Source organism: Anolis carolinensis, unplaced genomic scaffold, assembly GCF_035594765.1.
Source record: "Anolis carolinensis isolate JA03-04 unplaced genomic scaffold, rAnoCar3.1.pri scaffold_8, whole genome shotgun sequence".
NCBI classification, from domain to species: domain Eukaryota; kingdom Metazoa; phylum Chordata; class Lepidosauria; order Squamata; family Dactyloidae; genus Anolis; species Anolis carolinensis.
In genome coordinates this window covers 12,035,213-12,050,920 of record NW_026943819.1, presented here as the reverse complement: position 1 = coordinate 12,050,920, position 15,708 = coordinate 12,035,213, and the positions used below count along the sequence as shown (strand labels likewise).

Genomic DNA, 15,708 nt, shown 5'->3' with positions numbered 1-15,708 from the left:
AGTATCACAGCCTCCATTGTTTTAGTTTGCAGGATCTGAAGTATGCTGATAACAAAAGGAGAAAGCAGCAGAGGAAAGAGAAACTGGGATATTTTGAAATCAGCTGCGGCTGGACCTACACTGCCATATTATGCAATTTCAGAATGCAGACTGATGAGTACATTATATGACAGTAGACTCATATAATCCAATGTAATGCACTTAATCTGCATTATATGGCAGTGTAGATCCAGCCTAAAAGAGGCAGGGGATGACTGAATTGTATGTATATATCTATCTCTACTCGTTTTCAGTTGGCTTCTGTGCACAGAATAGTTCGGAACATGGTCTTGTTCTCCCCATCCTTTAATGTCATGCTCCATCTCTACTCATACTCATCAGATGCAAGACAATTGGGTTGCTAGGCAAAATCCTATTCCCTGCCTATCCTTGTATTCCCAGTGGCATTTCTATTGCATTTGTAACTTAGCGGATATAATTATATTCTATCTAATCTCTTCTCTATTTGACAGTGATTCTCTTGAGTCCTGAATGGTGGGAAAGGATGGAGATTTCATTGCGGGTGAAGTTAAGGTAAAGGTAAAGGTTTTCCCCTGACGTTAAGTCCAGTCGTGACCGACTGGGGGTTGGTGCTCATCTCCATTTCTAAGCCGAAGAGCCGTAGACACCTCCAAGGTCATGGGGCTGGCATGACTGCATGGAGCGCCATTACCTTCACACCGGACCGGTACCTATTGATCTACTCACATTTGCATGTTTTCGAACTGCTAGGTTGGCAGGAGCTGGTGGCTAACAGCGGGCGCTCATTCTGCTCCCGGGATTTGAACCTGGGACCTTTTGGTCCGCAAGTTCAGCAGCTCAGTGCTTTAACACACTGTGCCACCAGAGGTTAGTAGAAGACAAATAATGGTGGATTTCTATGTTCGCTGTCAATCTAATCTTATGCATAGCTGTGGTTCAATGGCTTCTTGGAATTTATCATCAATTAGAATTCACCCTCCCTGGCTAGTCAGGGGATTAATGCAACAGGCAGTAATTCTATGTCAGAGACACCAGAACTGGCTCACCAATTTTGGGTTATGGGTAATTGGCTGTTGCCGGTACCCCAGAGAATGGGCACAATTTCTTTAGGAACTCACCAGGCACAAATGACAATTGACAACATGCTTAAAAATGAGTATACAGATATATTTCTTTTTTACTTTAGGGAGTTAGAAAAAAGGAGCAGGACAAGCTGGGTGAGGAGCAAAAGGAAAAGATAAAAAAGCAAAAGTGGACCAGAATTGGGGTAATTGGATCACTTGCTACATGATTTACGCAGGGATGCTCATTAATACATATACAGCTTGGGCTTGCTTATTCCCTTTTCCAGTACATGAACATTATTTACATCACCTATGTAAATTTTACAGGGAATGCCTGACCGTTGTATGATTAAAGGTTCAGATTTGCCACATACCCAACATTGCGCTGGGACCTTTTTGACAGCCAACTGTGGATGGAGGTTATGACTCCTGCTTGTGCAGTTTCTGGGGAGAAAGCGGACTGTGGGCATACTATCCAGAATGTTAAAAGTGGGCAGTCCTTTCGTCAGTCAGCCCCACAGCGGTTTTCCACTTTTGTTTGGGGTCCTCTGCTCCTAACCTCAATGAATGTGTGCAATCAGGATAGCTCACGACAATATGTTGTCAGGAAAATTCATCCGCACTCCTTCCTTCCCACCATCTGATGTACTGGGAAGATTTCAGCTATGCTTAGTGGGAGCATGGAAGCTCCACAGGATGCATATGATGCTAAATCTCTGATAATAAAAACTGCCACAGCTATTGAGTAGAGATACTGGCAAAATAAACATATGCATTGAATGAAATGATGGGTCTGTCTTAGCTTCAACCATTAAGGCTGTGATAATCTAACTTCAGTGCTGATGTAGCTTTAAAAAAACCTATATGCAACATCACAGGAAATTTTCAAAACATATCCATAAGTATCACATTTGACATTGAATTAGACCTTATATTTCTCATTCTATACAAACAAGGGGCCAGCTACAGATAACTGCGGTCTTTCTAATAAGCCCCCCAAATAAATCACTGGTTCAATGCTATAGCGTTTGCATTTTTCTCTCCCAAAGAGGTGGAGCAGAATCACAAAGCCAACAAGTAAGAAATGGCTAGACATGTATCTCTAATGTTGCTTATCAGTTTTAGAAATTCAAGTGTAGAATTAACAGAAGAATTGGAAGCCTTGCTTAATTTCCTGATCATTTATATCTAGTGCTTTAACCTTATTTTGCAGAAAGAAAAGAGCAACCAATTAGGCCAACAAATACAGTGAGTACTTGGCCAATATAGTGGAGATTTCCAGAGTTTTGGAGCAAAGGGCAAGGCTGACCGCACGACTCATTTGCACACAAGTGATGAATCAAGACCCACATCACCCTCTCCTTTGTGTTGCTCAAATCCTTGCCTTTAGGTAGGTTCAACTTATTTGATGCAATGGTGAAATTGACGCATTCACCAACGAGCTCTTCTTTGGTCATGTTGGGCTGCAGAAGCAAGGAACAGTTGGGATAATAAAGTCCATCTGGGAAAATCTTCAGGTTTGCCTTGTAATAGACTTTGTCATTTGGCTCGAGGTCCATATTGTCAATCATTTGACCACCACGACAAAGATTTCCTTGGAAGGTTGTGGCTGTGGTTGAGCTTTGAAGTTTGGGAGCACTTGTGGTGGTGGAAGTCTTCTTATTCCGCCTATTTGCAGATCCGCTCACTCGCCGACAGAGACAGACCTCGCTCCATAGGGCTGTCAAAAGGATGGCTACTACCAGAGGTCTCTGCATCATGGTATCTTAAAATGAGAAAAGACATAGTGTTTAGTTCACATCGGATCTTGAAAAGCCAAATCATTCTAAAGGCCAGAAGTGATGCCGCACTGTTTACATGAACTTAAACACAATGTTCATTTAGATTGCATGAACATTGACATTATGTCTTTCAATATTATAATAGGTAACACACAAGAGCGGTCCTACAAAAATCTGAGAAACCAAAAATCACTTACCCTTTTTTGAAGATTGTTTCTGGGGGGCTTTGGCAAGCTCTCTTCCTTTAAAGGGCAGCTTTCTTCATGTGCTCTAAAGTCCACTGTTCTCCCAATTTATAGTGGTCTGTAGGGCCAATCATTTCCCTCGGAACACATTCCATCTCTGTAGTGTGTTAGGTAAAATAAGCATTCCCAGGAGCTTTCTTGCAATGTGGAAAAAAAAAGAGAACAGAACCAAAAAACCCAACAGGAGCCTCATCAAAGGAGCACAGACTTCTGCTAAAAGCCACGGATTCCACTTTAGTTTCTCTGTTTCATTTGCTAATTAGTTTTAGAAACCACAATTGATGCAAAGGGCAATGTGTGATCATGAGGAGAAACGCTGAATATGTTTTTGTGAAATCTATAGAAGTCTAGATAATTCAGAATGAGTCCATAATAGTTCTAGGTAGGAAAGTGGCAAGGAAAGGTGCAGGATGGAATCCTATAAGGAATTCATGGACGCTAAAGTGCTATAGTTGCCGTACTATGCAGTAAATCCCAGTGCCCTCACCCCAATCACTACTTCAGAGAGGGTCTACTTCCCCATCACTTAGAAAGCACTTGGCTGACATTCCCACCCACTCCCATGAGCCATCCCCAATGTGGCAAGCAGAAGCCGGGCTGTGGCGCAGCTGGCTAGTAACCAGCTGCAATAAATCACTACTGACCGAGGGGTCATGAGTTCGATGCCCGGGTCGGGTTAAGTCTCCAACCATTAAATAGCCCGGCTTGCTGTTTACCTAAGCAGCCAGAAAGACAGTTGCATCTGTCAACTAGGAAATTTAGGTACACTTTATGTGGGAGGCTAATTTAACTAATTTACAACACCATAAAACTGCCAGCAGCATCCGGAAAGGAATGAGGAAGTACAGCACTCGGTGTCACTCGTGGATGATGAAGCAACAGCTTCCCCTGTGGCGAGAATCGAGCATACCCTCATGAAGCTGGAAATGTTAAATTGCCTCTGTGTCTATACCAGTGATTCCCAAAGTGGGCACTACTGCCCCCTGGTGGGCGTTGCAGTGATCCAGGGGGCGGTGATGGCACCTATTAGGACACGAGGGCGGGGCCAGGGGAGGGGCGGGGCCTCTTCCCAAGTGCTGGAGACAGGGCTGAGCACCTGAGGTGCCTGTTAGGACATGGGGCGGGGCTAGAGGAGTGGGCGTGGCTTCTTCCCAAGAGCCCGAGACAGGGCTGAGAATCTATAACTCTCCTGAAGCGCTTGTTGGGACACAGAGGGCGGAGCTAGGGAAGGGGGAGAGGCCTCCTTCCAAGAGCCTGAGACAGGGCCGAGCCTCTATATTTCTCCTGAGAGGCCTTTTAGGACTAACGGGCGGAGCTAGGGAAGGGGGCAGGGCCTTCTTCCAAGAGCATGAGACAGGGCTGAGCCTCTATATTTCTCCTGAGAGGCCTTTTAGGACTAAAGGGCAGGGCTGGGGTGGGGGTGGGGCATCTTCCCAAGAGCGTGAGACCGGACTGAGCATCTGAATACCTCCCCTGAGGCACTTGTTAGAACACAGGGGCGGGGTATAGAGGTTCAGCCTCATCAAGCACTTGGGAAGAGGCCACGCTCCCTCCTCTAGCCCCACCTCCTGTGTCCTGGGAGGTGTCACAGGACAGGGATAGAAGCTCAGCCCTGCCTCAGTGCTCGTAACTCTGCCCATCCCAGTCCTGGCTGCCCATTTGTGGCCCCGCCCACCTCCCCCTCCCCCTCGCAGCCCTGCATCTTGGATTAGGGGAGAGGCTCAGCCCCGCCCTCTTGAGCAGGGGCCATTCCCACCCCTCTAAGCCACGCCCCCTTTCCAGGGGGAGCTGAGTCATATTTTTTCTGGAAAGGGGGCGGCAGGCCAAATAAGTTTGCGAAGCACTGGCCTATACTGTATGTTGTTTGTCTGATGGCATTGAATGTTTGCCATATTATATGTTCATTGTAATCCGTCCTGAGTCCCCTTCAGGGTGAGAAGGCTGGAATATAAATACTGTAAATAAGCAAAGCCTCACAATTGCGCCTTACACATTGGACAGCTGCTTCCCAATCTACAGGGGAACAGATGCTGCTGCCTGGTGAGTGGGAACTGGAGGGCTTTACAGTCCTTCTTAAGCCCGATACAGCAAAGCTGCCACTGTAACAGCTGGGAGACCCTTCCCACTTCCATTACAGCATTGGCTTTGATGGAATTGGACTTAGGAGGAATTCATACAGGATGGAATGTTTAAGTACAGTATACGTGTCTGTTCCCAATTGCAATGAATGTGCAATGCTTTCTTTTCCAGATGAGCAACTACAACTTGTAATAATAAAAATAATAAAACTTTATTTATATACCACCCCATCTCCTTGAGAGGACTCAGGGCGGTTTCTAACGTGAACATGAAAACATTCAGTTGTCAAAAAACACCATACAACAAAGTTAAACATAATAAACATAACAAACAACATCACAAGACATAACCAAAACAGCATTTGCAATACATACTTGCATGCATACTTGGACTTGTATATACAGTATGTAGATGATATATGTGTGTGTGATGTCTATTGTGAGAATTAAATGCATTGCCTTTCGGAAAGCCTGCAAAACCTTGCTCTTCCGACAAGCTTTCAATGGGTGAAAAACTCGGGGCCATGTCTGTTTTTATTGTTGCTTTTATTGTTGTTTTTATTGTTATTTTAAAGCCAAGTGTATTGTTTTAATCTATTTCTGTAAACCAAACTGGGAGCCAAACTGGGAGTAGCGGTATACAAGTTTAATAAATAAATAAAAATAAATAAATTCTTATTCAGTTTAAGGGGAAAGAGGGGAAGCGGATGGGACAGAGGAGCAAGAACACTTTACCCTCCTTTACAGTCAACCTGAAGTCTATTTTCCTTGGCATAAAACCTCTTGATTTATTTATTTATTTATCTACCCAAAAAACTAATACAAATGGAAGAATCTACACTATTGGGAAAACCTAAACAGAGGGAACTAAAGCAGAGGAGAGGAAAAGGCAGGCGCAGAGCCAAGATTTCACAGATGGTGAGGAGTCGTAAAGTGCCAGCAGTAGTCCATGTCTTAGAAAGATAATTGGCATCTGGCGTTAGGGTATTTAAAACCCTAATGAGTGATAGTTAGGCCAGCAGCTACAGAGGGAAGCCACGGCTGCAGCAATGACATTGATCAGTAGATGATGTCAAGAGCACTTGCAGGAGCCAGAAGAATGACAGACAGTAATGTGCTGCAAACAGAATGGCGGCCAGGGCCTGGTCTCTTCCCTTTTCTCGGTGATCGCTATTGAAGTTGCAAGATATAGTCTGCTCTTAGCTTCAATGGGCTCCAGGTGGGTGTCCCAGGAGGAATAGGAGCCCCAGGTGTTAAAAGATGTTAAAAGGTGTCATGATTTGCAAAGGCACTGTGCTGTATGTGTTAACTTGGAAAATGAAGTGCATGAAGCCAATTGGATGAGCCTGCAAAGATCTGGGGATTGATTTGATACTGTTTCTGTTTTGCTGCTGCAAAACCTGTTTGGACAAGTTTTCAGTGCTGATTGAGTACTGCTGGTGAAAAGAAAGCAGTGTACTCAGAGAGGCCTTACTCTTTTGAGGCCTGTTTGCTGCTGAGAAAAGAGGGAGAAGAACGAGGACTGTATTCTTCTCTGATGCAGATTTGTGGACTGAGAAAGGACTATTTATAACTGTAGATATCTGTAAGTGATCAGAGGGATCATTGTAAATACTACTGTTTTTTTATTTCTTGTATCAGTAAAGTTCCTGTATGTTAGTTTTGCAAACCTGAGTGGCATACTATTGTTCTGCGGGTGACTCTGGATCGTGGGCACACGTAAGAGCTTTTATTTATTATCATCAAACCACTACAAAAGGGACCTCCAGAGTTCCAGATACTCATTGGGGAGCATCTGGCCAAGATGGCATGGTGGCAGAAGTGACACTCAACCTCTCTTGAAGGACAAGTGACTGTGTTAGTTGATTAAAACCATTTCTGTTCAAAACTTCAGTCCAGTTAATGGGTTTGAAATGTCACTTTAAAGGCTGTCTAGATGCTAAAGAATGCTCAAACTTCTGTACAGTGGCCCTTATTTCCCATGCCAGTAAGGTAATGCTCAAGATCCTGCAAGGAAGACTCCAGCAATACATGGAGCAAGAGTTGCCAGATGTCCAAGCTGGGTTCAGAAAAGGCAGAGGAACCAGAGACCAAATTGCCAATATCCACTGGATAATGGAGGAAGCCAGGGAGTTTCAGAAAACATCTACTTCTGCTTTATTGACTACTAGGCTTGATCGATCCACGAAAAATTTGATTCTAAACTCGTTTCAAAACTAGAGGGGGGCAGCTTTTCGTTTCTGATGGTATTTCTGAATTTGTCCCCCCCAAAAATTCGAAATTAACGAAAATTCGTTATTTTCTAAATTAATTCGTTAATGGCGGACGCGCATGCGCAATTCCTAAAAACAGCACAGAGGGAGAGGACTTTACAGGACTCTCCCACCCTCATTTTTTGAGTGATCTTCTTCCAACTTGGTACAGTGGTAGAACACATTTAACACTGATAGCTCACCAACATTTGGAACGTTTCCCTTATCCTCTGATTTTTGGCGAATTTTCATAGCTTTTATAATAAACCATTTTTTAATAATTGCAGAAATCTGTTCCTGGTTTGAAAGTCTTATTTCCTGTTAAATTGGGTTGTCTTTACTGTGAAAGTCATTGTTCTACTTCAGAAACTTTGTTTTTGTGGCTGAAACTTTGTTAAATTGGTGTGTGTGTGATATATACTGTGTGTATATATATAATATATATATAGTCCCTGCATAATGTGTGTGTGTGTGTGTGTGTGTGTGTATAGGTAAAGGTAAAGGTATCCCTTGACGTTAAGTTCAGTCATGTCTGACTCTGGGGGACTGCTCATCTCCATTTCTAAGCCCAAGAGCCAGTGTTGTCCATAGACACCTCCAAGGTCATGTGGCCGGCATGACTACATGGAGTGCCATTACCTTCCCGCCACAGCGGTACCTATTGATCTACTCACATTGGCATGTTTTCAAGCTGCTAGGTTGGCAGAAGCTGGAGCTAACAGCGGGCACTCACTCTGCTCCCGGGATTTGAACCTGGGACCTTTCGGTCTGCAAGTTCAGCAGCTCAGTGCTTTAACACACTTCGCCATCGGGGCTCATGTATATATAATATACATACACATACACACAATGTGGAGAATATGTGGAAAGGTAGATAGATAGATAAGTTGGGAGCCACAGCGAAGGCACCTTCCTGGGAGCAAGGTCTAATAATAATAATAATAATAATAATAATAATAATAATAATAATAATAATAATAAATCCCTTACAATATCCAAGATGGCTCACTGCTACAGAATCTTGGGAGGTTTAGTTTGATATGGTACCATTATTGGCAGAGAAAGCTAAGCTGTAGGAGTTGAAATCCAATCATTTATCCTCCCTATAGAATCAATTTTATATGCATTTTTAGCTACAGAAAAGCTAAAATCAGGACAGTAAAAGAACAACACCCAGAAAATGGCAATTCCAGACAGGAAACAATCAGGGCCAGCTAATACCTCCCAACAAAGGATTCCCCCAGGTAGGAAGCAGCCAGGCTTTGAAGCTGCAAGGCTATTCAATGCTAATCAAGGTGACCAATTGCAACATTCACACTTGCCTCCCACAGACAAGAGTTCTTTCTCCCACCCTGGACCTTCCACAGATATATAAACCCCACTTGCCTAGCTTCGCACAGACGTCAAAACCTCACCACCGGGCCCCTCTCTGTCTCTCTCGGTCTCTCCATTCCCGGCTCCATCTGCCGCCTTCCCGCCTCACAGAGAGACACCAGGCCTGAGCTGAGGCGAGGCGGCGGCGGCGGCGGCCATTTCCCCCCTCCGTCTTCCTCCTCCTCCTCGGCCTCCTTCCCCCTCGCCCCCTCCCATTGGCTGAGCCCTTTTGCTGAGGGGCAAAAGGAAAGGGCCTGAATGGTGGGAGTTTGGGTGATTTGCAAAAGCTTTTTTTTCCTAACGAAAAAAACGACGACATAACGAAAAACGGCCTCTCGCGATTCGAAACCGCGATATCCAGACGTGTGGACAACCAATGCTTCAAAATTGCTTCAAAACAAACGAAAATAACGAATTAATAACGGTTAACGGGGAAAACGAATTATTTGAGCAAGCCTATTGACTATTAGCTTGGGGACCCGGCAGTGCCCGGGTTATTGGAAAAAGGCATTATTTGTCTTTGAATGTTATGTATTCTGTTTAGACTGTGTGGATCATAATAAACTATGGCATGTTCTTGGTGGTATGGGGATACCAAGTCACCTTGTCTGTCTCCTGAGAAATCTGTATAAAGACCAAGTAGCCACAGTAAGAACAGATCACGGAACAGGAGACTGGTTCAAGATTGGGAAAGGAGTGCGGCAGGGCTGTATAGTATACTATCGCCCTCCCTATTCAACTTGTATGCAGAACACATCATGCGACATGCGGGGCTTGAGGAATCCAAGGCCGGAGTTAAAATTGCTGGAAGAAACATTAACAACCTTCGGTATGCAGATGATACCACTCTGATGGCTGAAAGCGAGGAAGAGCTGAGGAGCCTTATCACCAAGGGGAAAGAGGAAAGTGCAAAAGCCGGGCTGCAGTTAAACGTCAGGAAAACCAAGATCATGGCAACCACACCTATTGATAACTGGCAAATAGAGGGAGAAAACGTGGAGGCAGTGACAGAATTTATATTTCTAGGCACAAAGATCACTGCAGATGCAGACTGTAGCCAGGAAATCAGAAGACGTTTACTTCTTGGGAGGAGAGCAATGGCCAACCTTGACAAAATAGTGAAGAGCAGAGACATCATACTGGCAATGAAGGTCCACATAGTCACAGCAATAGTATTCCCCATAGTAACCTATGGATGTGAGAGCTGGACCATAAGGAAGGCTGAGCGAAGGAAGATAGACGCTTTTGAACTCTGGTGCTGGAGGAAAATCCTGAGAGTGCCTTGGACCTTGGCAAGAAGATCCAACCAGTCCATTCTCCAGGAAATAATGCCCAATGGCTGCTCACTGGAGGGAAGGATAGTAGAGGCAAAGATGAAGTATTTTGGCCACATCATGAGGAGACAGAAAAGCTTGGAAAAGATCACGATGCTGGGGAAAATGGAAGGAAAAAGGAAGAGAGGCCGACCAAGGGCAAGACGGATGAACGGTATCCTTGAAGTGACTGGGTTGACCTTGAAGGAACTGGAGGCGGTGACGGCTGACAGGGAGCTCTGGCGTGGACTGGTCCATGCGGTCACGAAGAGTCGGAGACGACTAAAGGACTGAGCAGCAGATGCAGAAATTATTGCATTTTAAAGATGTCTTAGAATCACTATGAACACTAGGGGGTGTTGCAAACCAGAGGAGGCGTCCTTTTACAAGCCTGCCATTATTTTTCTGTATTTTGTATAGCATTGCATTGCCTTAGTTATATCTTGGCCTTTCCCCTAAACTGGGATGAAAAGAAGCTTGCAAGATACAAAGGCGTACAAGGAAAAACAAACATAGATAAAACATATACAGTAGTATGGGTCAAATGGTACGGAGCAGTCTATAGAACTGAAATCATTTAGTTCAGGCATGGGCTTAAGCGGTTGAGGGGGAAAAGGAAGGGACCTGAGGCTGTTAGGAATGGTGGGAGTTGCAGTTGAAAACACCTGGAGGGCCAAAGTTTGCCCATGCCTGATTTATTGTAACACATTAGGAACAGCAGAGCCCCTGGTGGTGCAGTGGGTTAAACCACTGAGCTGCTGAACTTGCTGACCAAAAGGTCGGAGGTTCGAATCTGGGGAGCGGGGTGAGTGCCCACTGTCAGCCCCAGCTTCTGCCAACCTAGCAGTTTGAAAACATGCAAATGTGAATAGATCAGTAGGTACTGCTCCGGCGGGAAGGTAATAGCGCTCCATGCAGTCATGCTGGCCACATGACCTAGATGACAAATACCGGCGGAGCAGTTACCACCAGTATTGAAGGTGTCTATGGACAATGCAGGCTCTGCAGCTTAGAAATGGAGATGAGCACCAAGCCCCAGAGTTGGACACGACTGGACTTAATGTCAGGGGAAAACCTTTACTTATTAGAAACACCTCTCCTCTCGCAAAACAGTCAGTTCTGATCAGAATAATGGGTCCACCTATTGCTTTAAAAATACTCCAAGGTTTGTAAAAAAATTAAATGTATTAAATTGAATTATTACATCTTTCATTCTCAGAGCAGATGTGGAAAGCTGAGATGTTGCCTGGCTTCTGAGGTTTCTGGTTTTTCTCCAAGGTGCTTTTTGGAACATCTCATTTCCTAATCCATTAGCAGAATGAGAGGCCGGATTCTTCAGCGGCTTCTTAAACATTGGATGCTGTGAGATAAGAATAACAAGTCGAGATATTCGTCATGGTCTGAATGTGCCCCACCTCTTATTCCACTGTGAGAGGATTTTCAGATGCTCAAGAAGAGAGCCTCCAAAAAGACTCCCTGATAACTGTAAGTTACACTTGTGTATATTATGATCACATGGAAAATGTTTAAACTGAAGCATTTTGTGGGGCATATCTGGACGTTTTGGGTCTATATTCAACTACCAGAACAAGCAAGAAGGAAGCTGACAAACAGAAAGGGGGAAAGCCAGTCTTACAATATAACCTTTAATAGTGGATTGAACCATAGATCTTTTTGTAGTAGGCCAGAGAAGCATAAGCAAATTGTACAAATGTCAATATTTACAAATGAATATTGCTAACGGTCAGTGATGCTCTTTTGGGCGTGTCTGCTGTTGTTTTCCCTTTGCTTTGCCGCTCTGCTTTTGTCTCACTGTTTGCAGAGCAAATGTAAGCACGATTTATTACAGGAGACATCCAATATCAAAAACCGCTAAAAAAAAGCCCATTATGGATTTAAACGAGATAAGAACTGAGGAAAGTCAGGTCTCCATTACAAGAGAAAGAGACTTTTTGAGGAGATGAAATGCAAAACTCTGCTTCCCCACTGTTGTTGTTTATTGTTCAGTCGCTTCTGACTCTTCGTGACCTCATGGACCAGCCCACGCCAGAGCTCCCTGTCGGCCGTGGCCATCCCCAGCTCCTTCAAGGTCAAGCCAGTCACTTCAAGGATAAGATCCATCCATCTTACCCTTGGTCGACTCTTTTTCCTTCTATTTTACCAGCATCATTCTCTTCTCCACTACCTTTAGCATAATGGGGAAAGCTGACACCAGCAATGGGAAATATACAGATGTGAAATGTGTTGTCAAAGGCTTTCATGGACGGAATCACTGGGTTGCTGTGGGTTTTCAAGGCTGTATGGCCATGTTCCAGACATTTCACCCACATCTATGGAAGGCATCCTCAGAGGTTGTGAGGTCTGTTGGAAACTAGGCAAGTGGGGTTTATATGTGGAATGTCCAGGGTGGGAGAAATAACTCTTGTCTGCTTGTTGCAAGTGTAAATGTTGCAATTCGCCACATTGATTAGCACTGAATGGCCTTTCAGCTTCAAAGCCTGGCTTCTTCCTGCCTGGGAGAATCTTTGTTGAGCGGTGTTAGCTGGCCCTGATTGTTTCATGCCTGGAATTCCCCTGTTTTCTGAGTGTTGTTCTTTATTTATGGTCCTGATTTTAGAGGTTTTTTTTTAATAACAGTAGCCATATTTTATTAATGTTCATGGTTTCCTCCTTTCTGCTGAAATTGTCCACATGCTTGTGGATTTCAGTGGCTTCTCTATGTAGTCTGACATGGTGGTTGTTAGAGTGCTCCAGCATTTCTGTGCTCTCAAATAATAGTCTGTGTCCAGGTTGGTTCATCAGGTGCTCTGCTATGGCTGACTCCTCTGGTTGACTTAGTCTGCAGTGCCTTTCGTGTTCCTTGATTCGTGTCTGGTGGTCCCTATGTAGGCTTGTCCATAGCTGCATGGTATATGGTAGACTTCTGCAGAGGTGAGAGGATCCCTCTTGTCCTTTGCTGAACATAGCATTTGTTTGATTTTCTGAATGAGTCTATAGATAGTTTGTAGGTTTTGTTTTCAGCAACCCAGAAATGTGGTCCCCCCCCCCCCCAAACCTGCTGGTGTCTCACACTTTGTCAAATTAATAGTTCTGTTGGGATTCTTGAATTTGGATGGGAGAAAACTTACTGTCAGTTGTGATCTTTTCTTTGAGAATGGCATTCTGTACATTCCTGTGATGGTTACAACAACTGCTATTTAATTACACTGATAGGCTCTAAGGACTAAAATTTGCAGCTTTGGAACCCTCTACAATGTAGAATTAATGCAGGTTGTTGACGCTACTTTAACGGCCTTGGCTCATTGCTGTGAAATCATAAGTGTTGTAATTTGGTGAGGCACCAGCTCTCTTAATAACAACAACAACAATAATAAAAATAATAATACACTTTATTTATATTCCGCACTTCTTCCCTAGGGGTGAATTACAACATTTACAGCAGACATAAGCAAACATTCAATGCCTTGCAATCACATACAATGAGACATACAAACACAGGCAAGCCAAAGGCTTCTCCTTTCATTTCCGGCTTCTGAAGGAAACTCCGTTGTCACCTCCTGGTTGTGGGCCGAAAAGACTGCTTGGAGCATCTCTTTGACTTTTCCTGCCAAAGCGATACCTATTTATCTACTCATATTTGCATGTTTTTGAACTGCTAGTTTGGCAGGATCTAGGGCTAACAGCGGAAGCTCACCCCGTCCCACAGATTCGAACTGCCGACCTTCAGGTCAGCAGTTCAGCAGCACAAGGGTTTAGCCCATTGCGCCACTGTGGCTCCATAGACAGAGAAGACTAATAACATGGTTGCCTGCTTTCAAATGTTCCTCTTGGCGTCTTTTTTGTTTCCTTTTTGATGAAACCATGCCACTCTTGTGTTTTACAGGACAACCATGGAGAGGAAGTATGTGGTCCAATGCTCAATAGCATTTGTCTTGATTCTTCTTCAGGTTGATGTCATTGATTCACGAGGATCAAGGGGTGGATCTCGTTCAGGATCTTCAAAAATTAATTTTTGGAGTTCTTCATCCCGATCTGGCAGTTCTCGTTCTACTTCTAGTTCTAGTTCTCATAAGATCAAATCTCACTCTGATTCAAGCCGTTCTGGCTCTTCTTTTAGCAACGGCTCAGGAAAGAGATATTGGTCATATAACAGCCCTGCAGGAAGTTCCACCAGTTATCGCCGACCTACACAGGAACCAAACCTTTACTCTCAAAACTATAGATATTCTTCACGATATCCCTGGGATTCATATGATGCCAAACCATGGAGGCCGAAGCCACCCAAAGCTAAACTAAAGGATGTGGCTGGAGAGGTCATTGTGGGAGCTGCCGGGGGCTTCCTTCTTGGCGGCTCCTTGTCCCACATGGAATTGTATTTTTGGGACCCAAAGGAGGAACGGTGGTGGTACGAACACCGCGATAGCTATCCCGACATGGTTTATTTTCGAAATTACGACCAGCGTCCTGCTCCATTCATGACCTTTATAGAAGACTGTGTGAATATCACTGTGAGTAAGTTTATTGTGAACCAAACCGATGAGATGGAAATCAAGGTTGTGCCACATGTGGTGCGCCAAATGTGCAAAGAGGAGTATATTGAAAATCTATTTAGACCTTCAAGAGAACGCAAACCTGGGGAGATAGCCAAGATGACAAATACCGGCGGAGCAGTTATCACCAGTTTTGAAGGAATCAGTAGTGGTCATGATATGGTTGTGGCTCTAGACACCTCATTTTTGGTGATGCTTTTCTTCCTAACAAAGCTCCTCTGTTATTGATCACTTGTAGATCATGGGCCGCCTGCTACCCTGAGGTTATACACTTCCATACAAGCCTCTGCTTTGTTGTCGATCTCATGATATCTCTTTAAATAATTGCTGTATCTTGGAAGGAAAAACTCTAAAGGGCAAAATATGAGAGTGGGTCCTGATCAGGAGGGGACTAAATGCAAGCTTTGTGTAAGAAGGAAATTAGGGTGAAGAGCTCTCAGATGAAAGATGAGAAAGTGATGGCAAACACAATCATGTTGGAGGATTTCATCTGACGCCACAGGAACCACAGTAGGAAGACCCCAATTTGCCTGCTTCTGTCTTGGATAAAGTGAACATTATTGATGTATTCAAATTGCTAAATTAAAAAAAATCTAGCATAATAAAGACCCTGGAATCTCTGTGTAATGTGATTGATCTAGCAAACATTGAGAAACAACTGGTTCCGACACAACAGATATTCTTGCCCTTGTTTTTCTCACGAAGTGTTTCCCAATGTGCCGAATGTGAACTCTTGCTCTTTTCAAGTCATTTCTGGCACCGTCTTCTGCCAAAGAAGCTCAAAGGCGGTTTTGTGCTAAAGAGACCAAACCACCGTGAAAGCATTTCTCATTCATATTGTGTAAATCCTAATTTAACAGAACGTAATCATGAAAATATAATTGAGAGACTGGAAAATGTCTCTCTTGGTAGCCAATTCTCATTGCACATTTTCTTCCGGGAAACCTCATTTAGCTTGGAGAAAATATGATAATGCTGTAATGGTAAGGAGAGAAAGAAGAACACTTGGATCCTATGTGACCCATTTCTG

The 15,708-nt window shown here is 44.0% G+C and overlaps 1 protein-coding gene across 1 annotated transcript; it reads left to right on the top strand.

Moving 5' to 3' along the window:
* The first annotated feature begins 6,209 nt into the window (after positions 1 to 6,209).
* Positions 6,210 to 15,298, top strand: LOC103280486 (major prion protein homolog). The gene is made up of 3 exons (XM_008119677.3): positions 6,210 to 6,774; positions 11,348 to 11,613; positions 14,012 to 15,298. Exon 3 carries the CDS (start codon positions 14,019 to 14,021, stop codon positions 14,904 to 14,906), a length of 888 nt encoding a protein of 295 aa, XP_008117884.1. The 5' UTR covers positions 6,210 to 6,774; positions 11,348 to 11,613; positions 14,012 to 14,018; the 3' UTR covers positions 14,907 to 15,298.
* Positions 15,299 to 15,708: the final 410 nt, after the last annotated feature.

What these genes read in the sequence shown, in the direction of transcription:
- LOC103280486 (XM_008119677.3), top strand. Translation starts at nt 14,019, where the DNA reads ATGGAGAGGAAGTATGTGGTCCAATGCTCAATAGCATTTGTCTTGATT.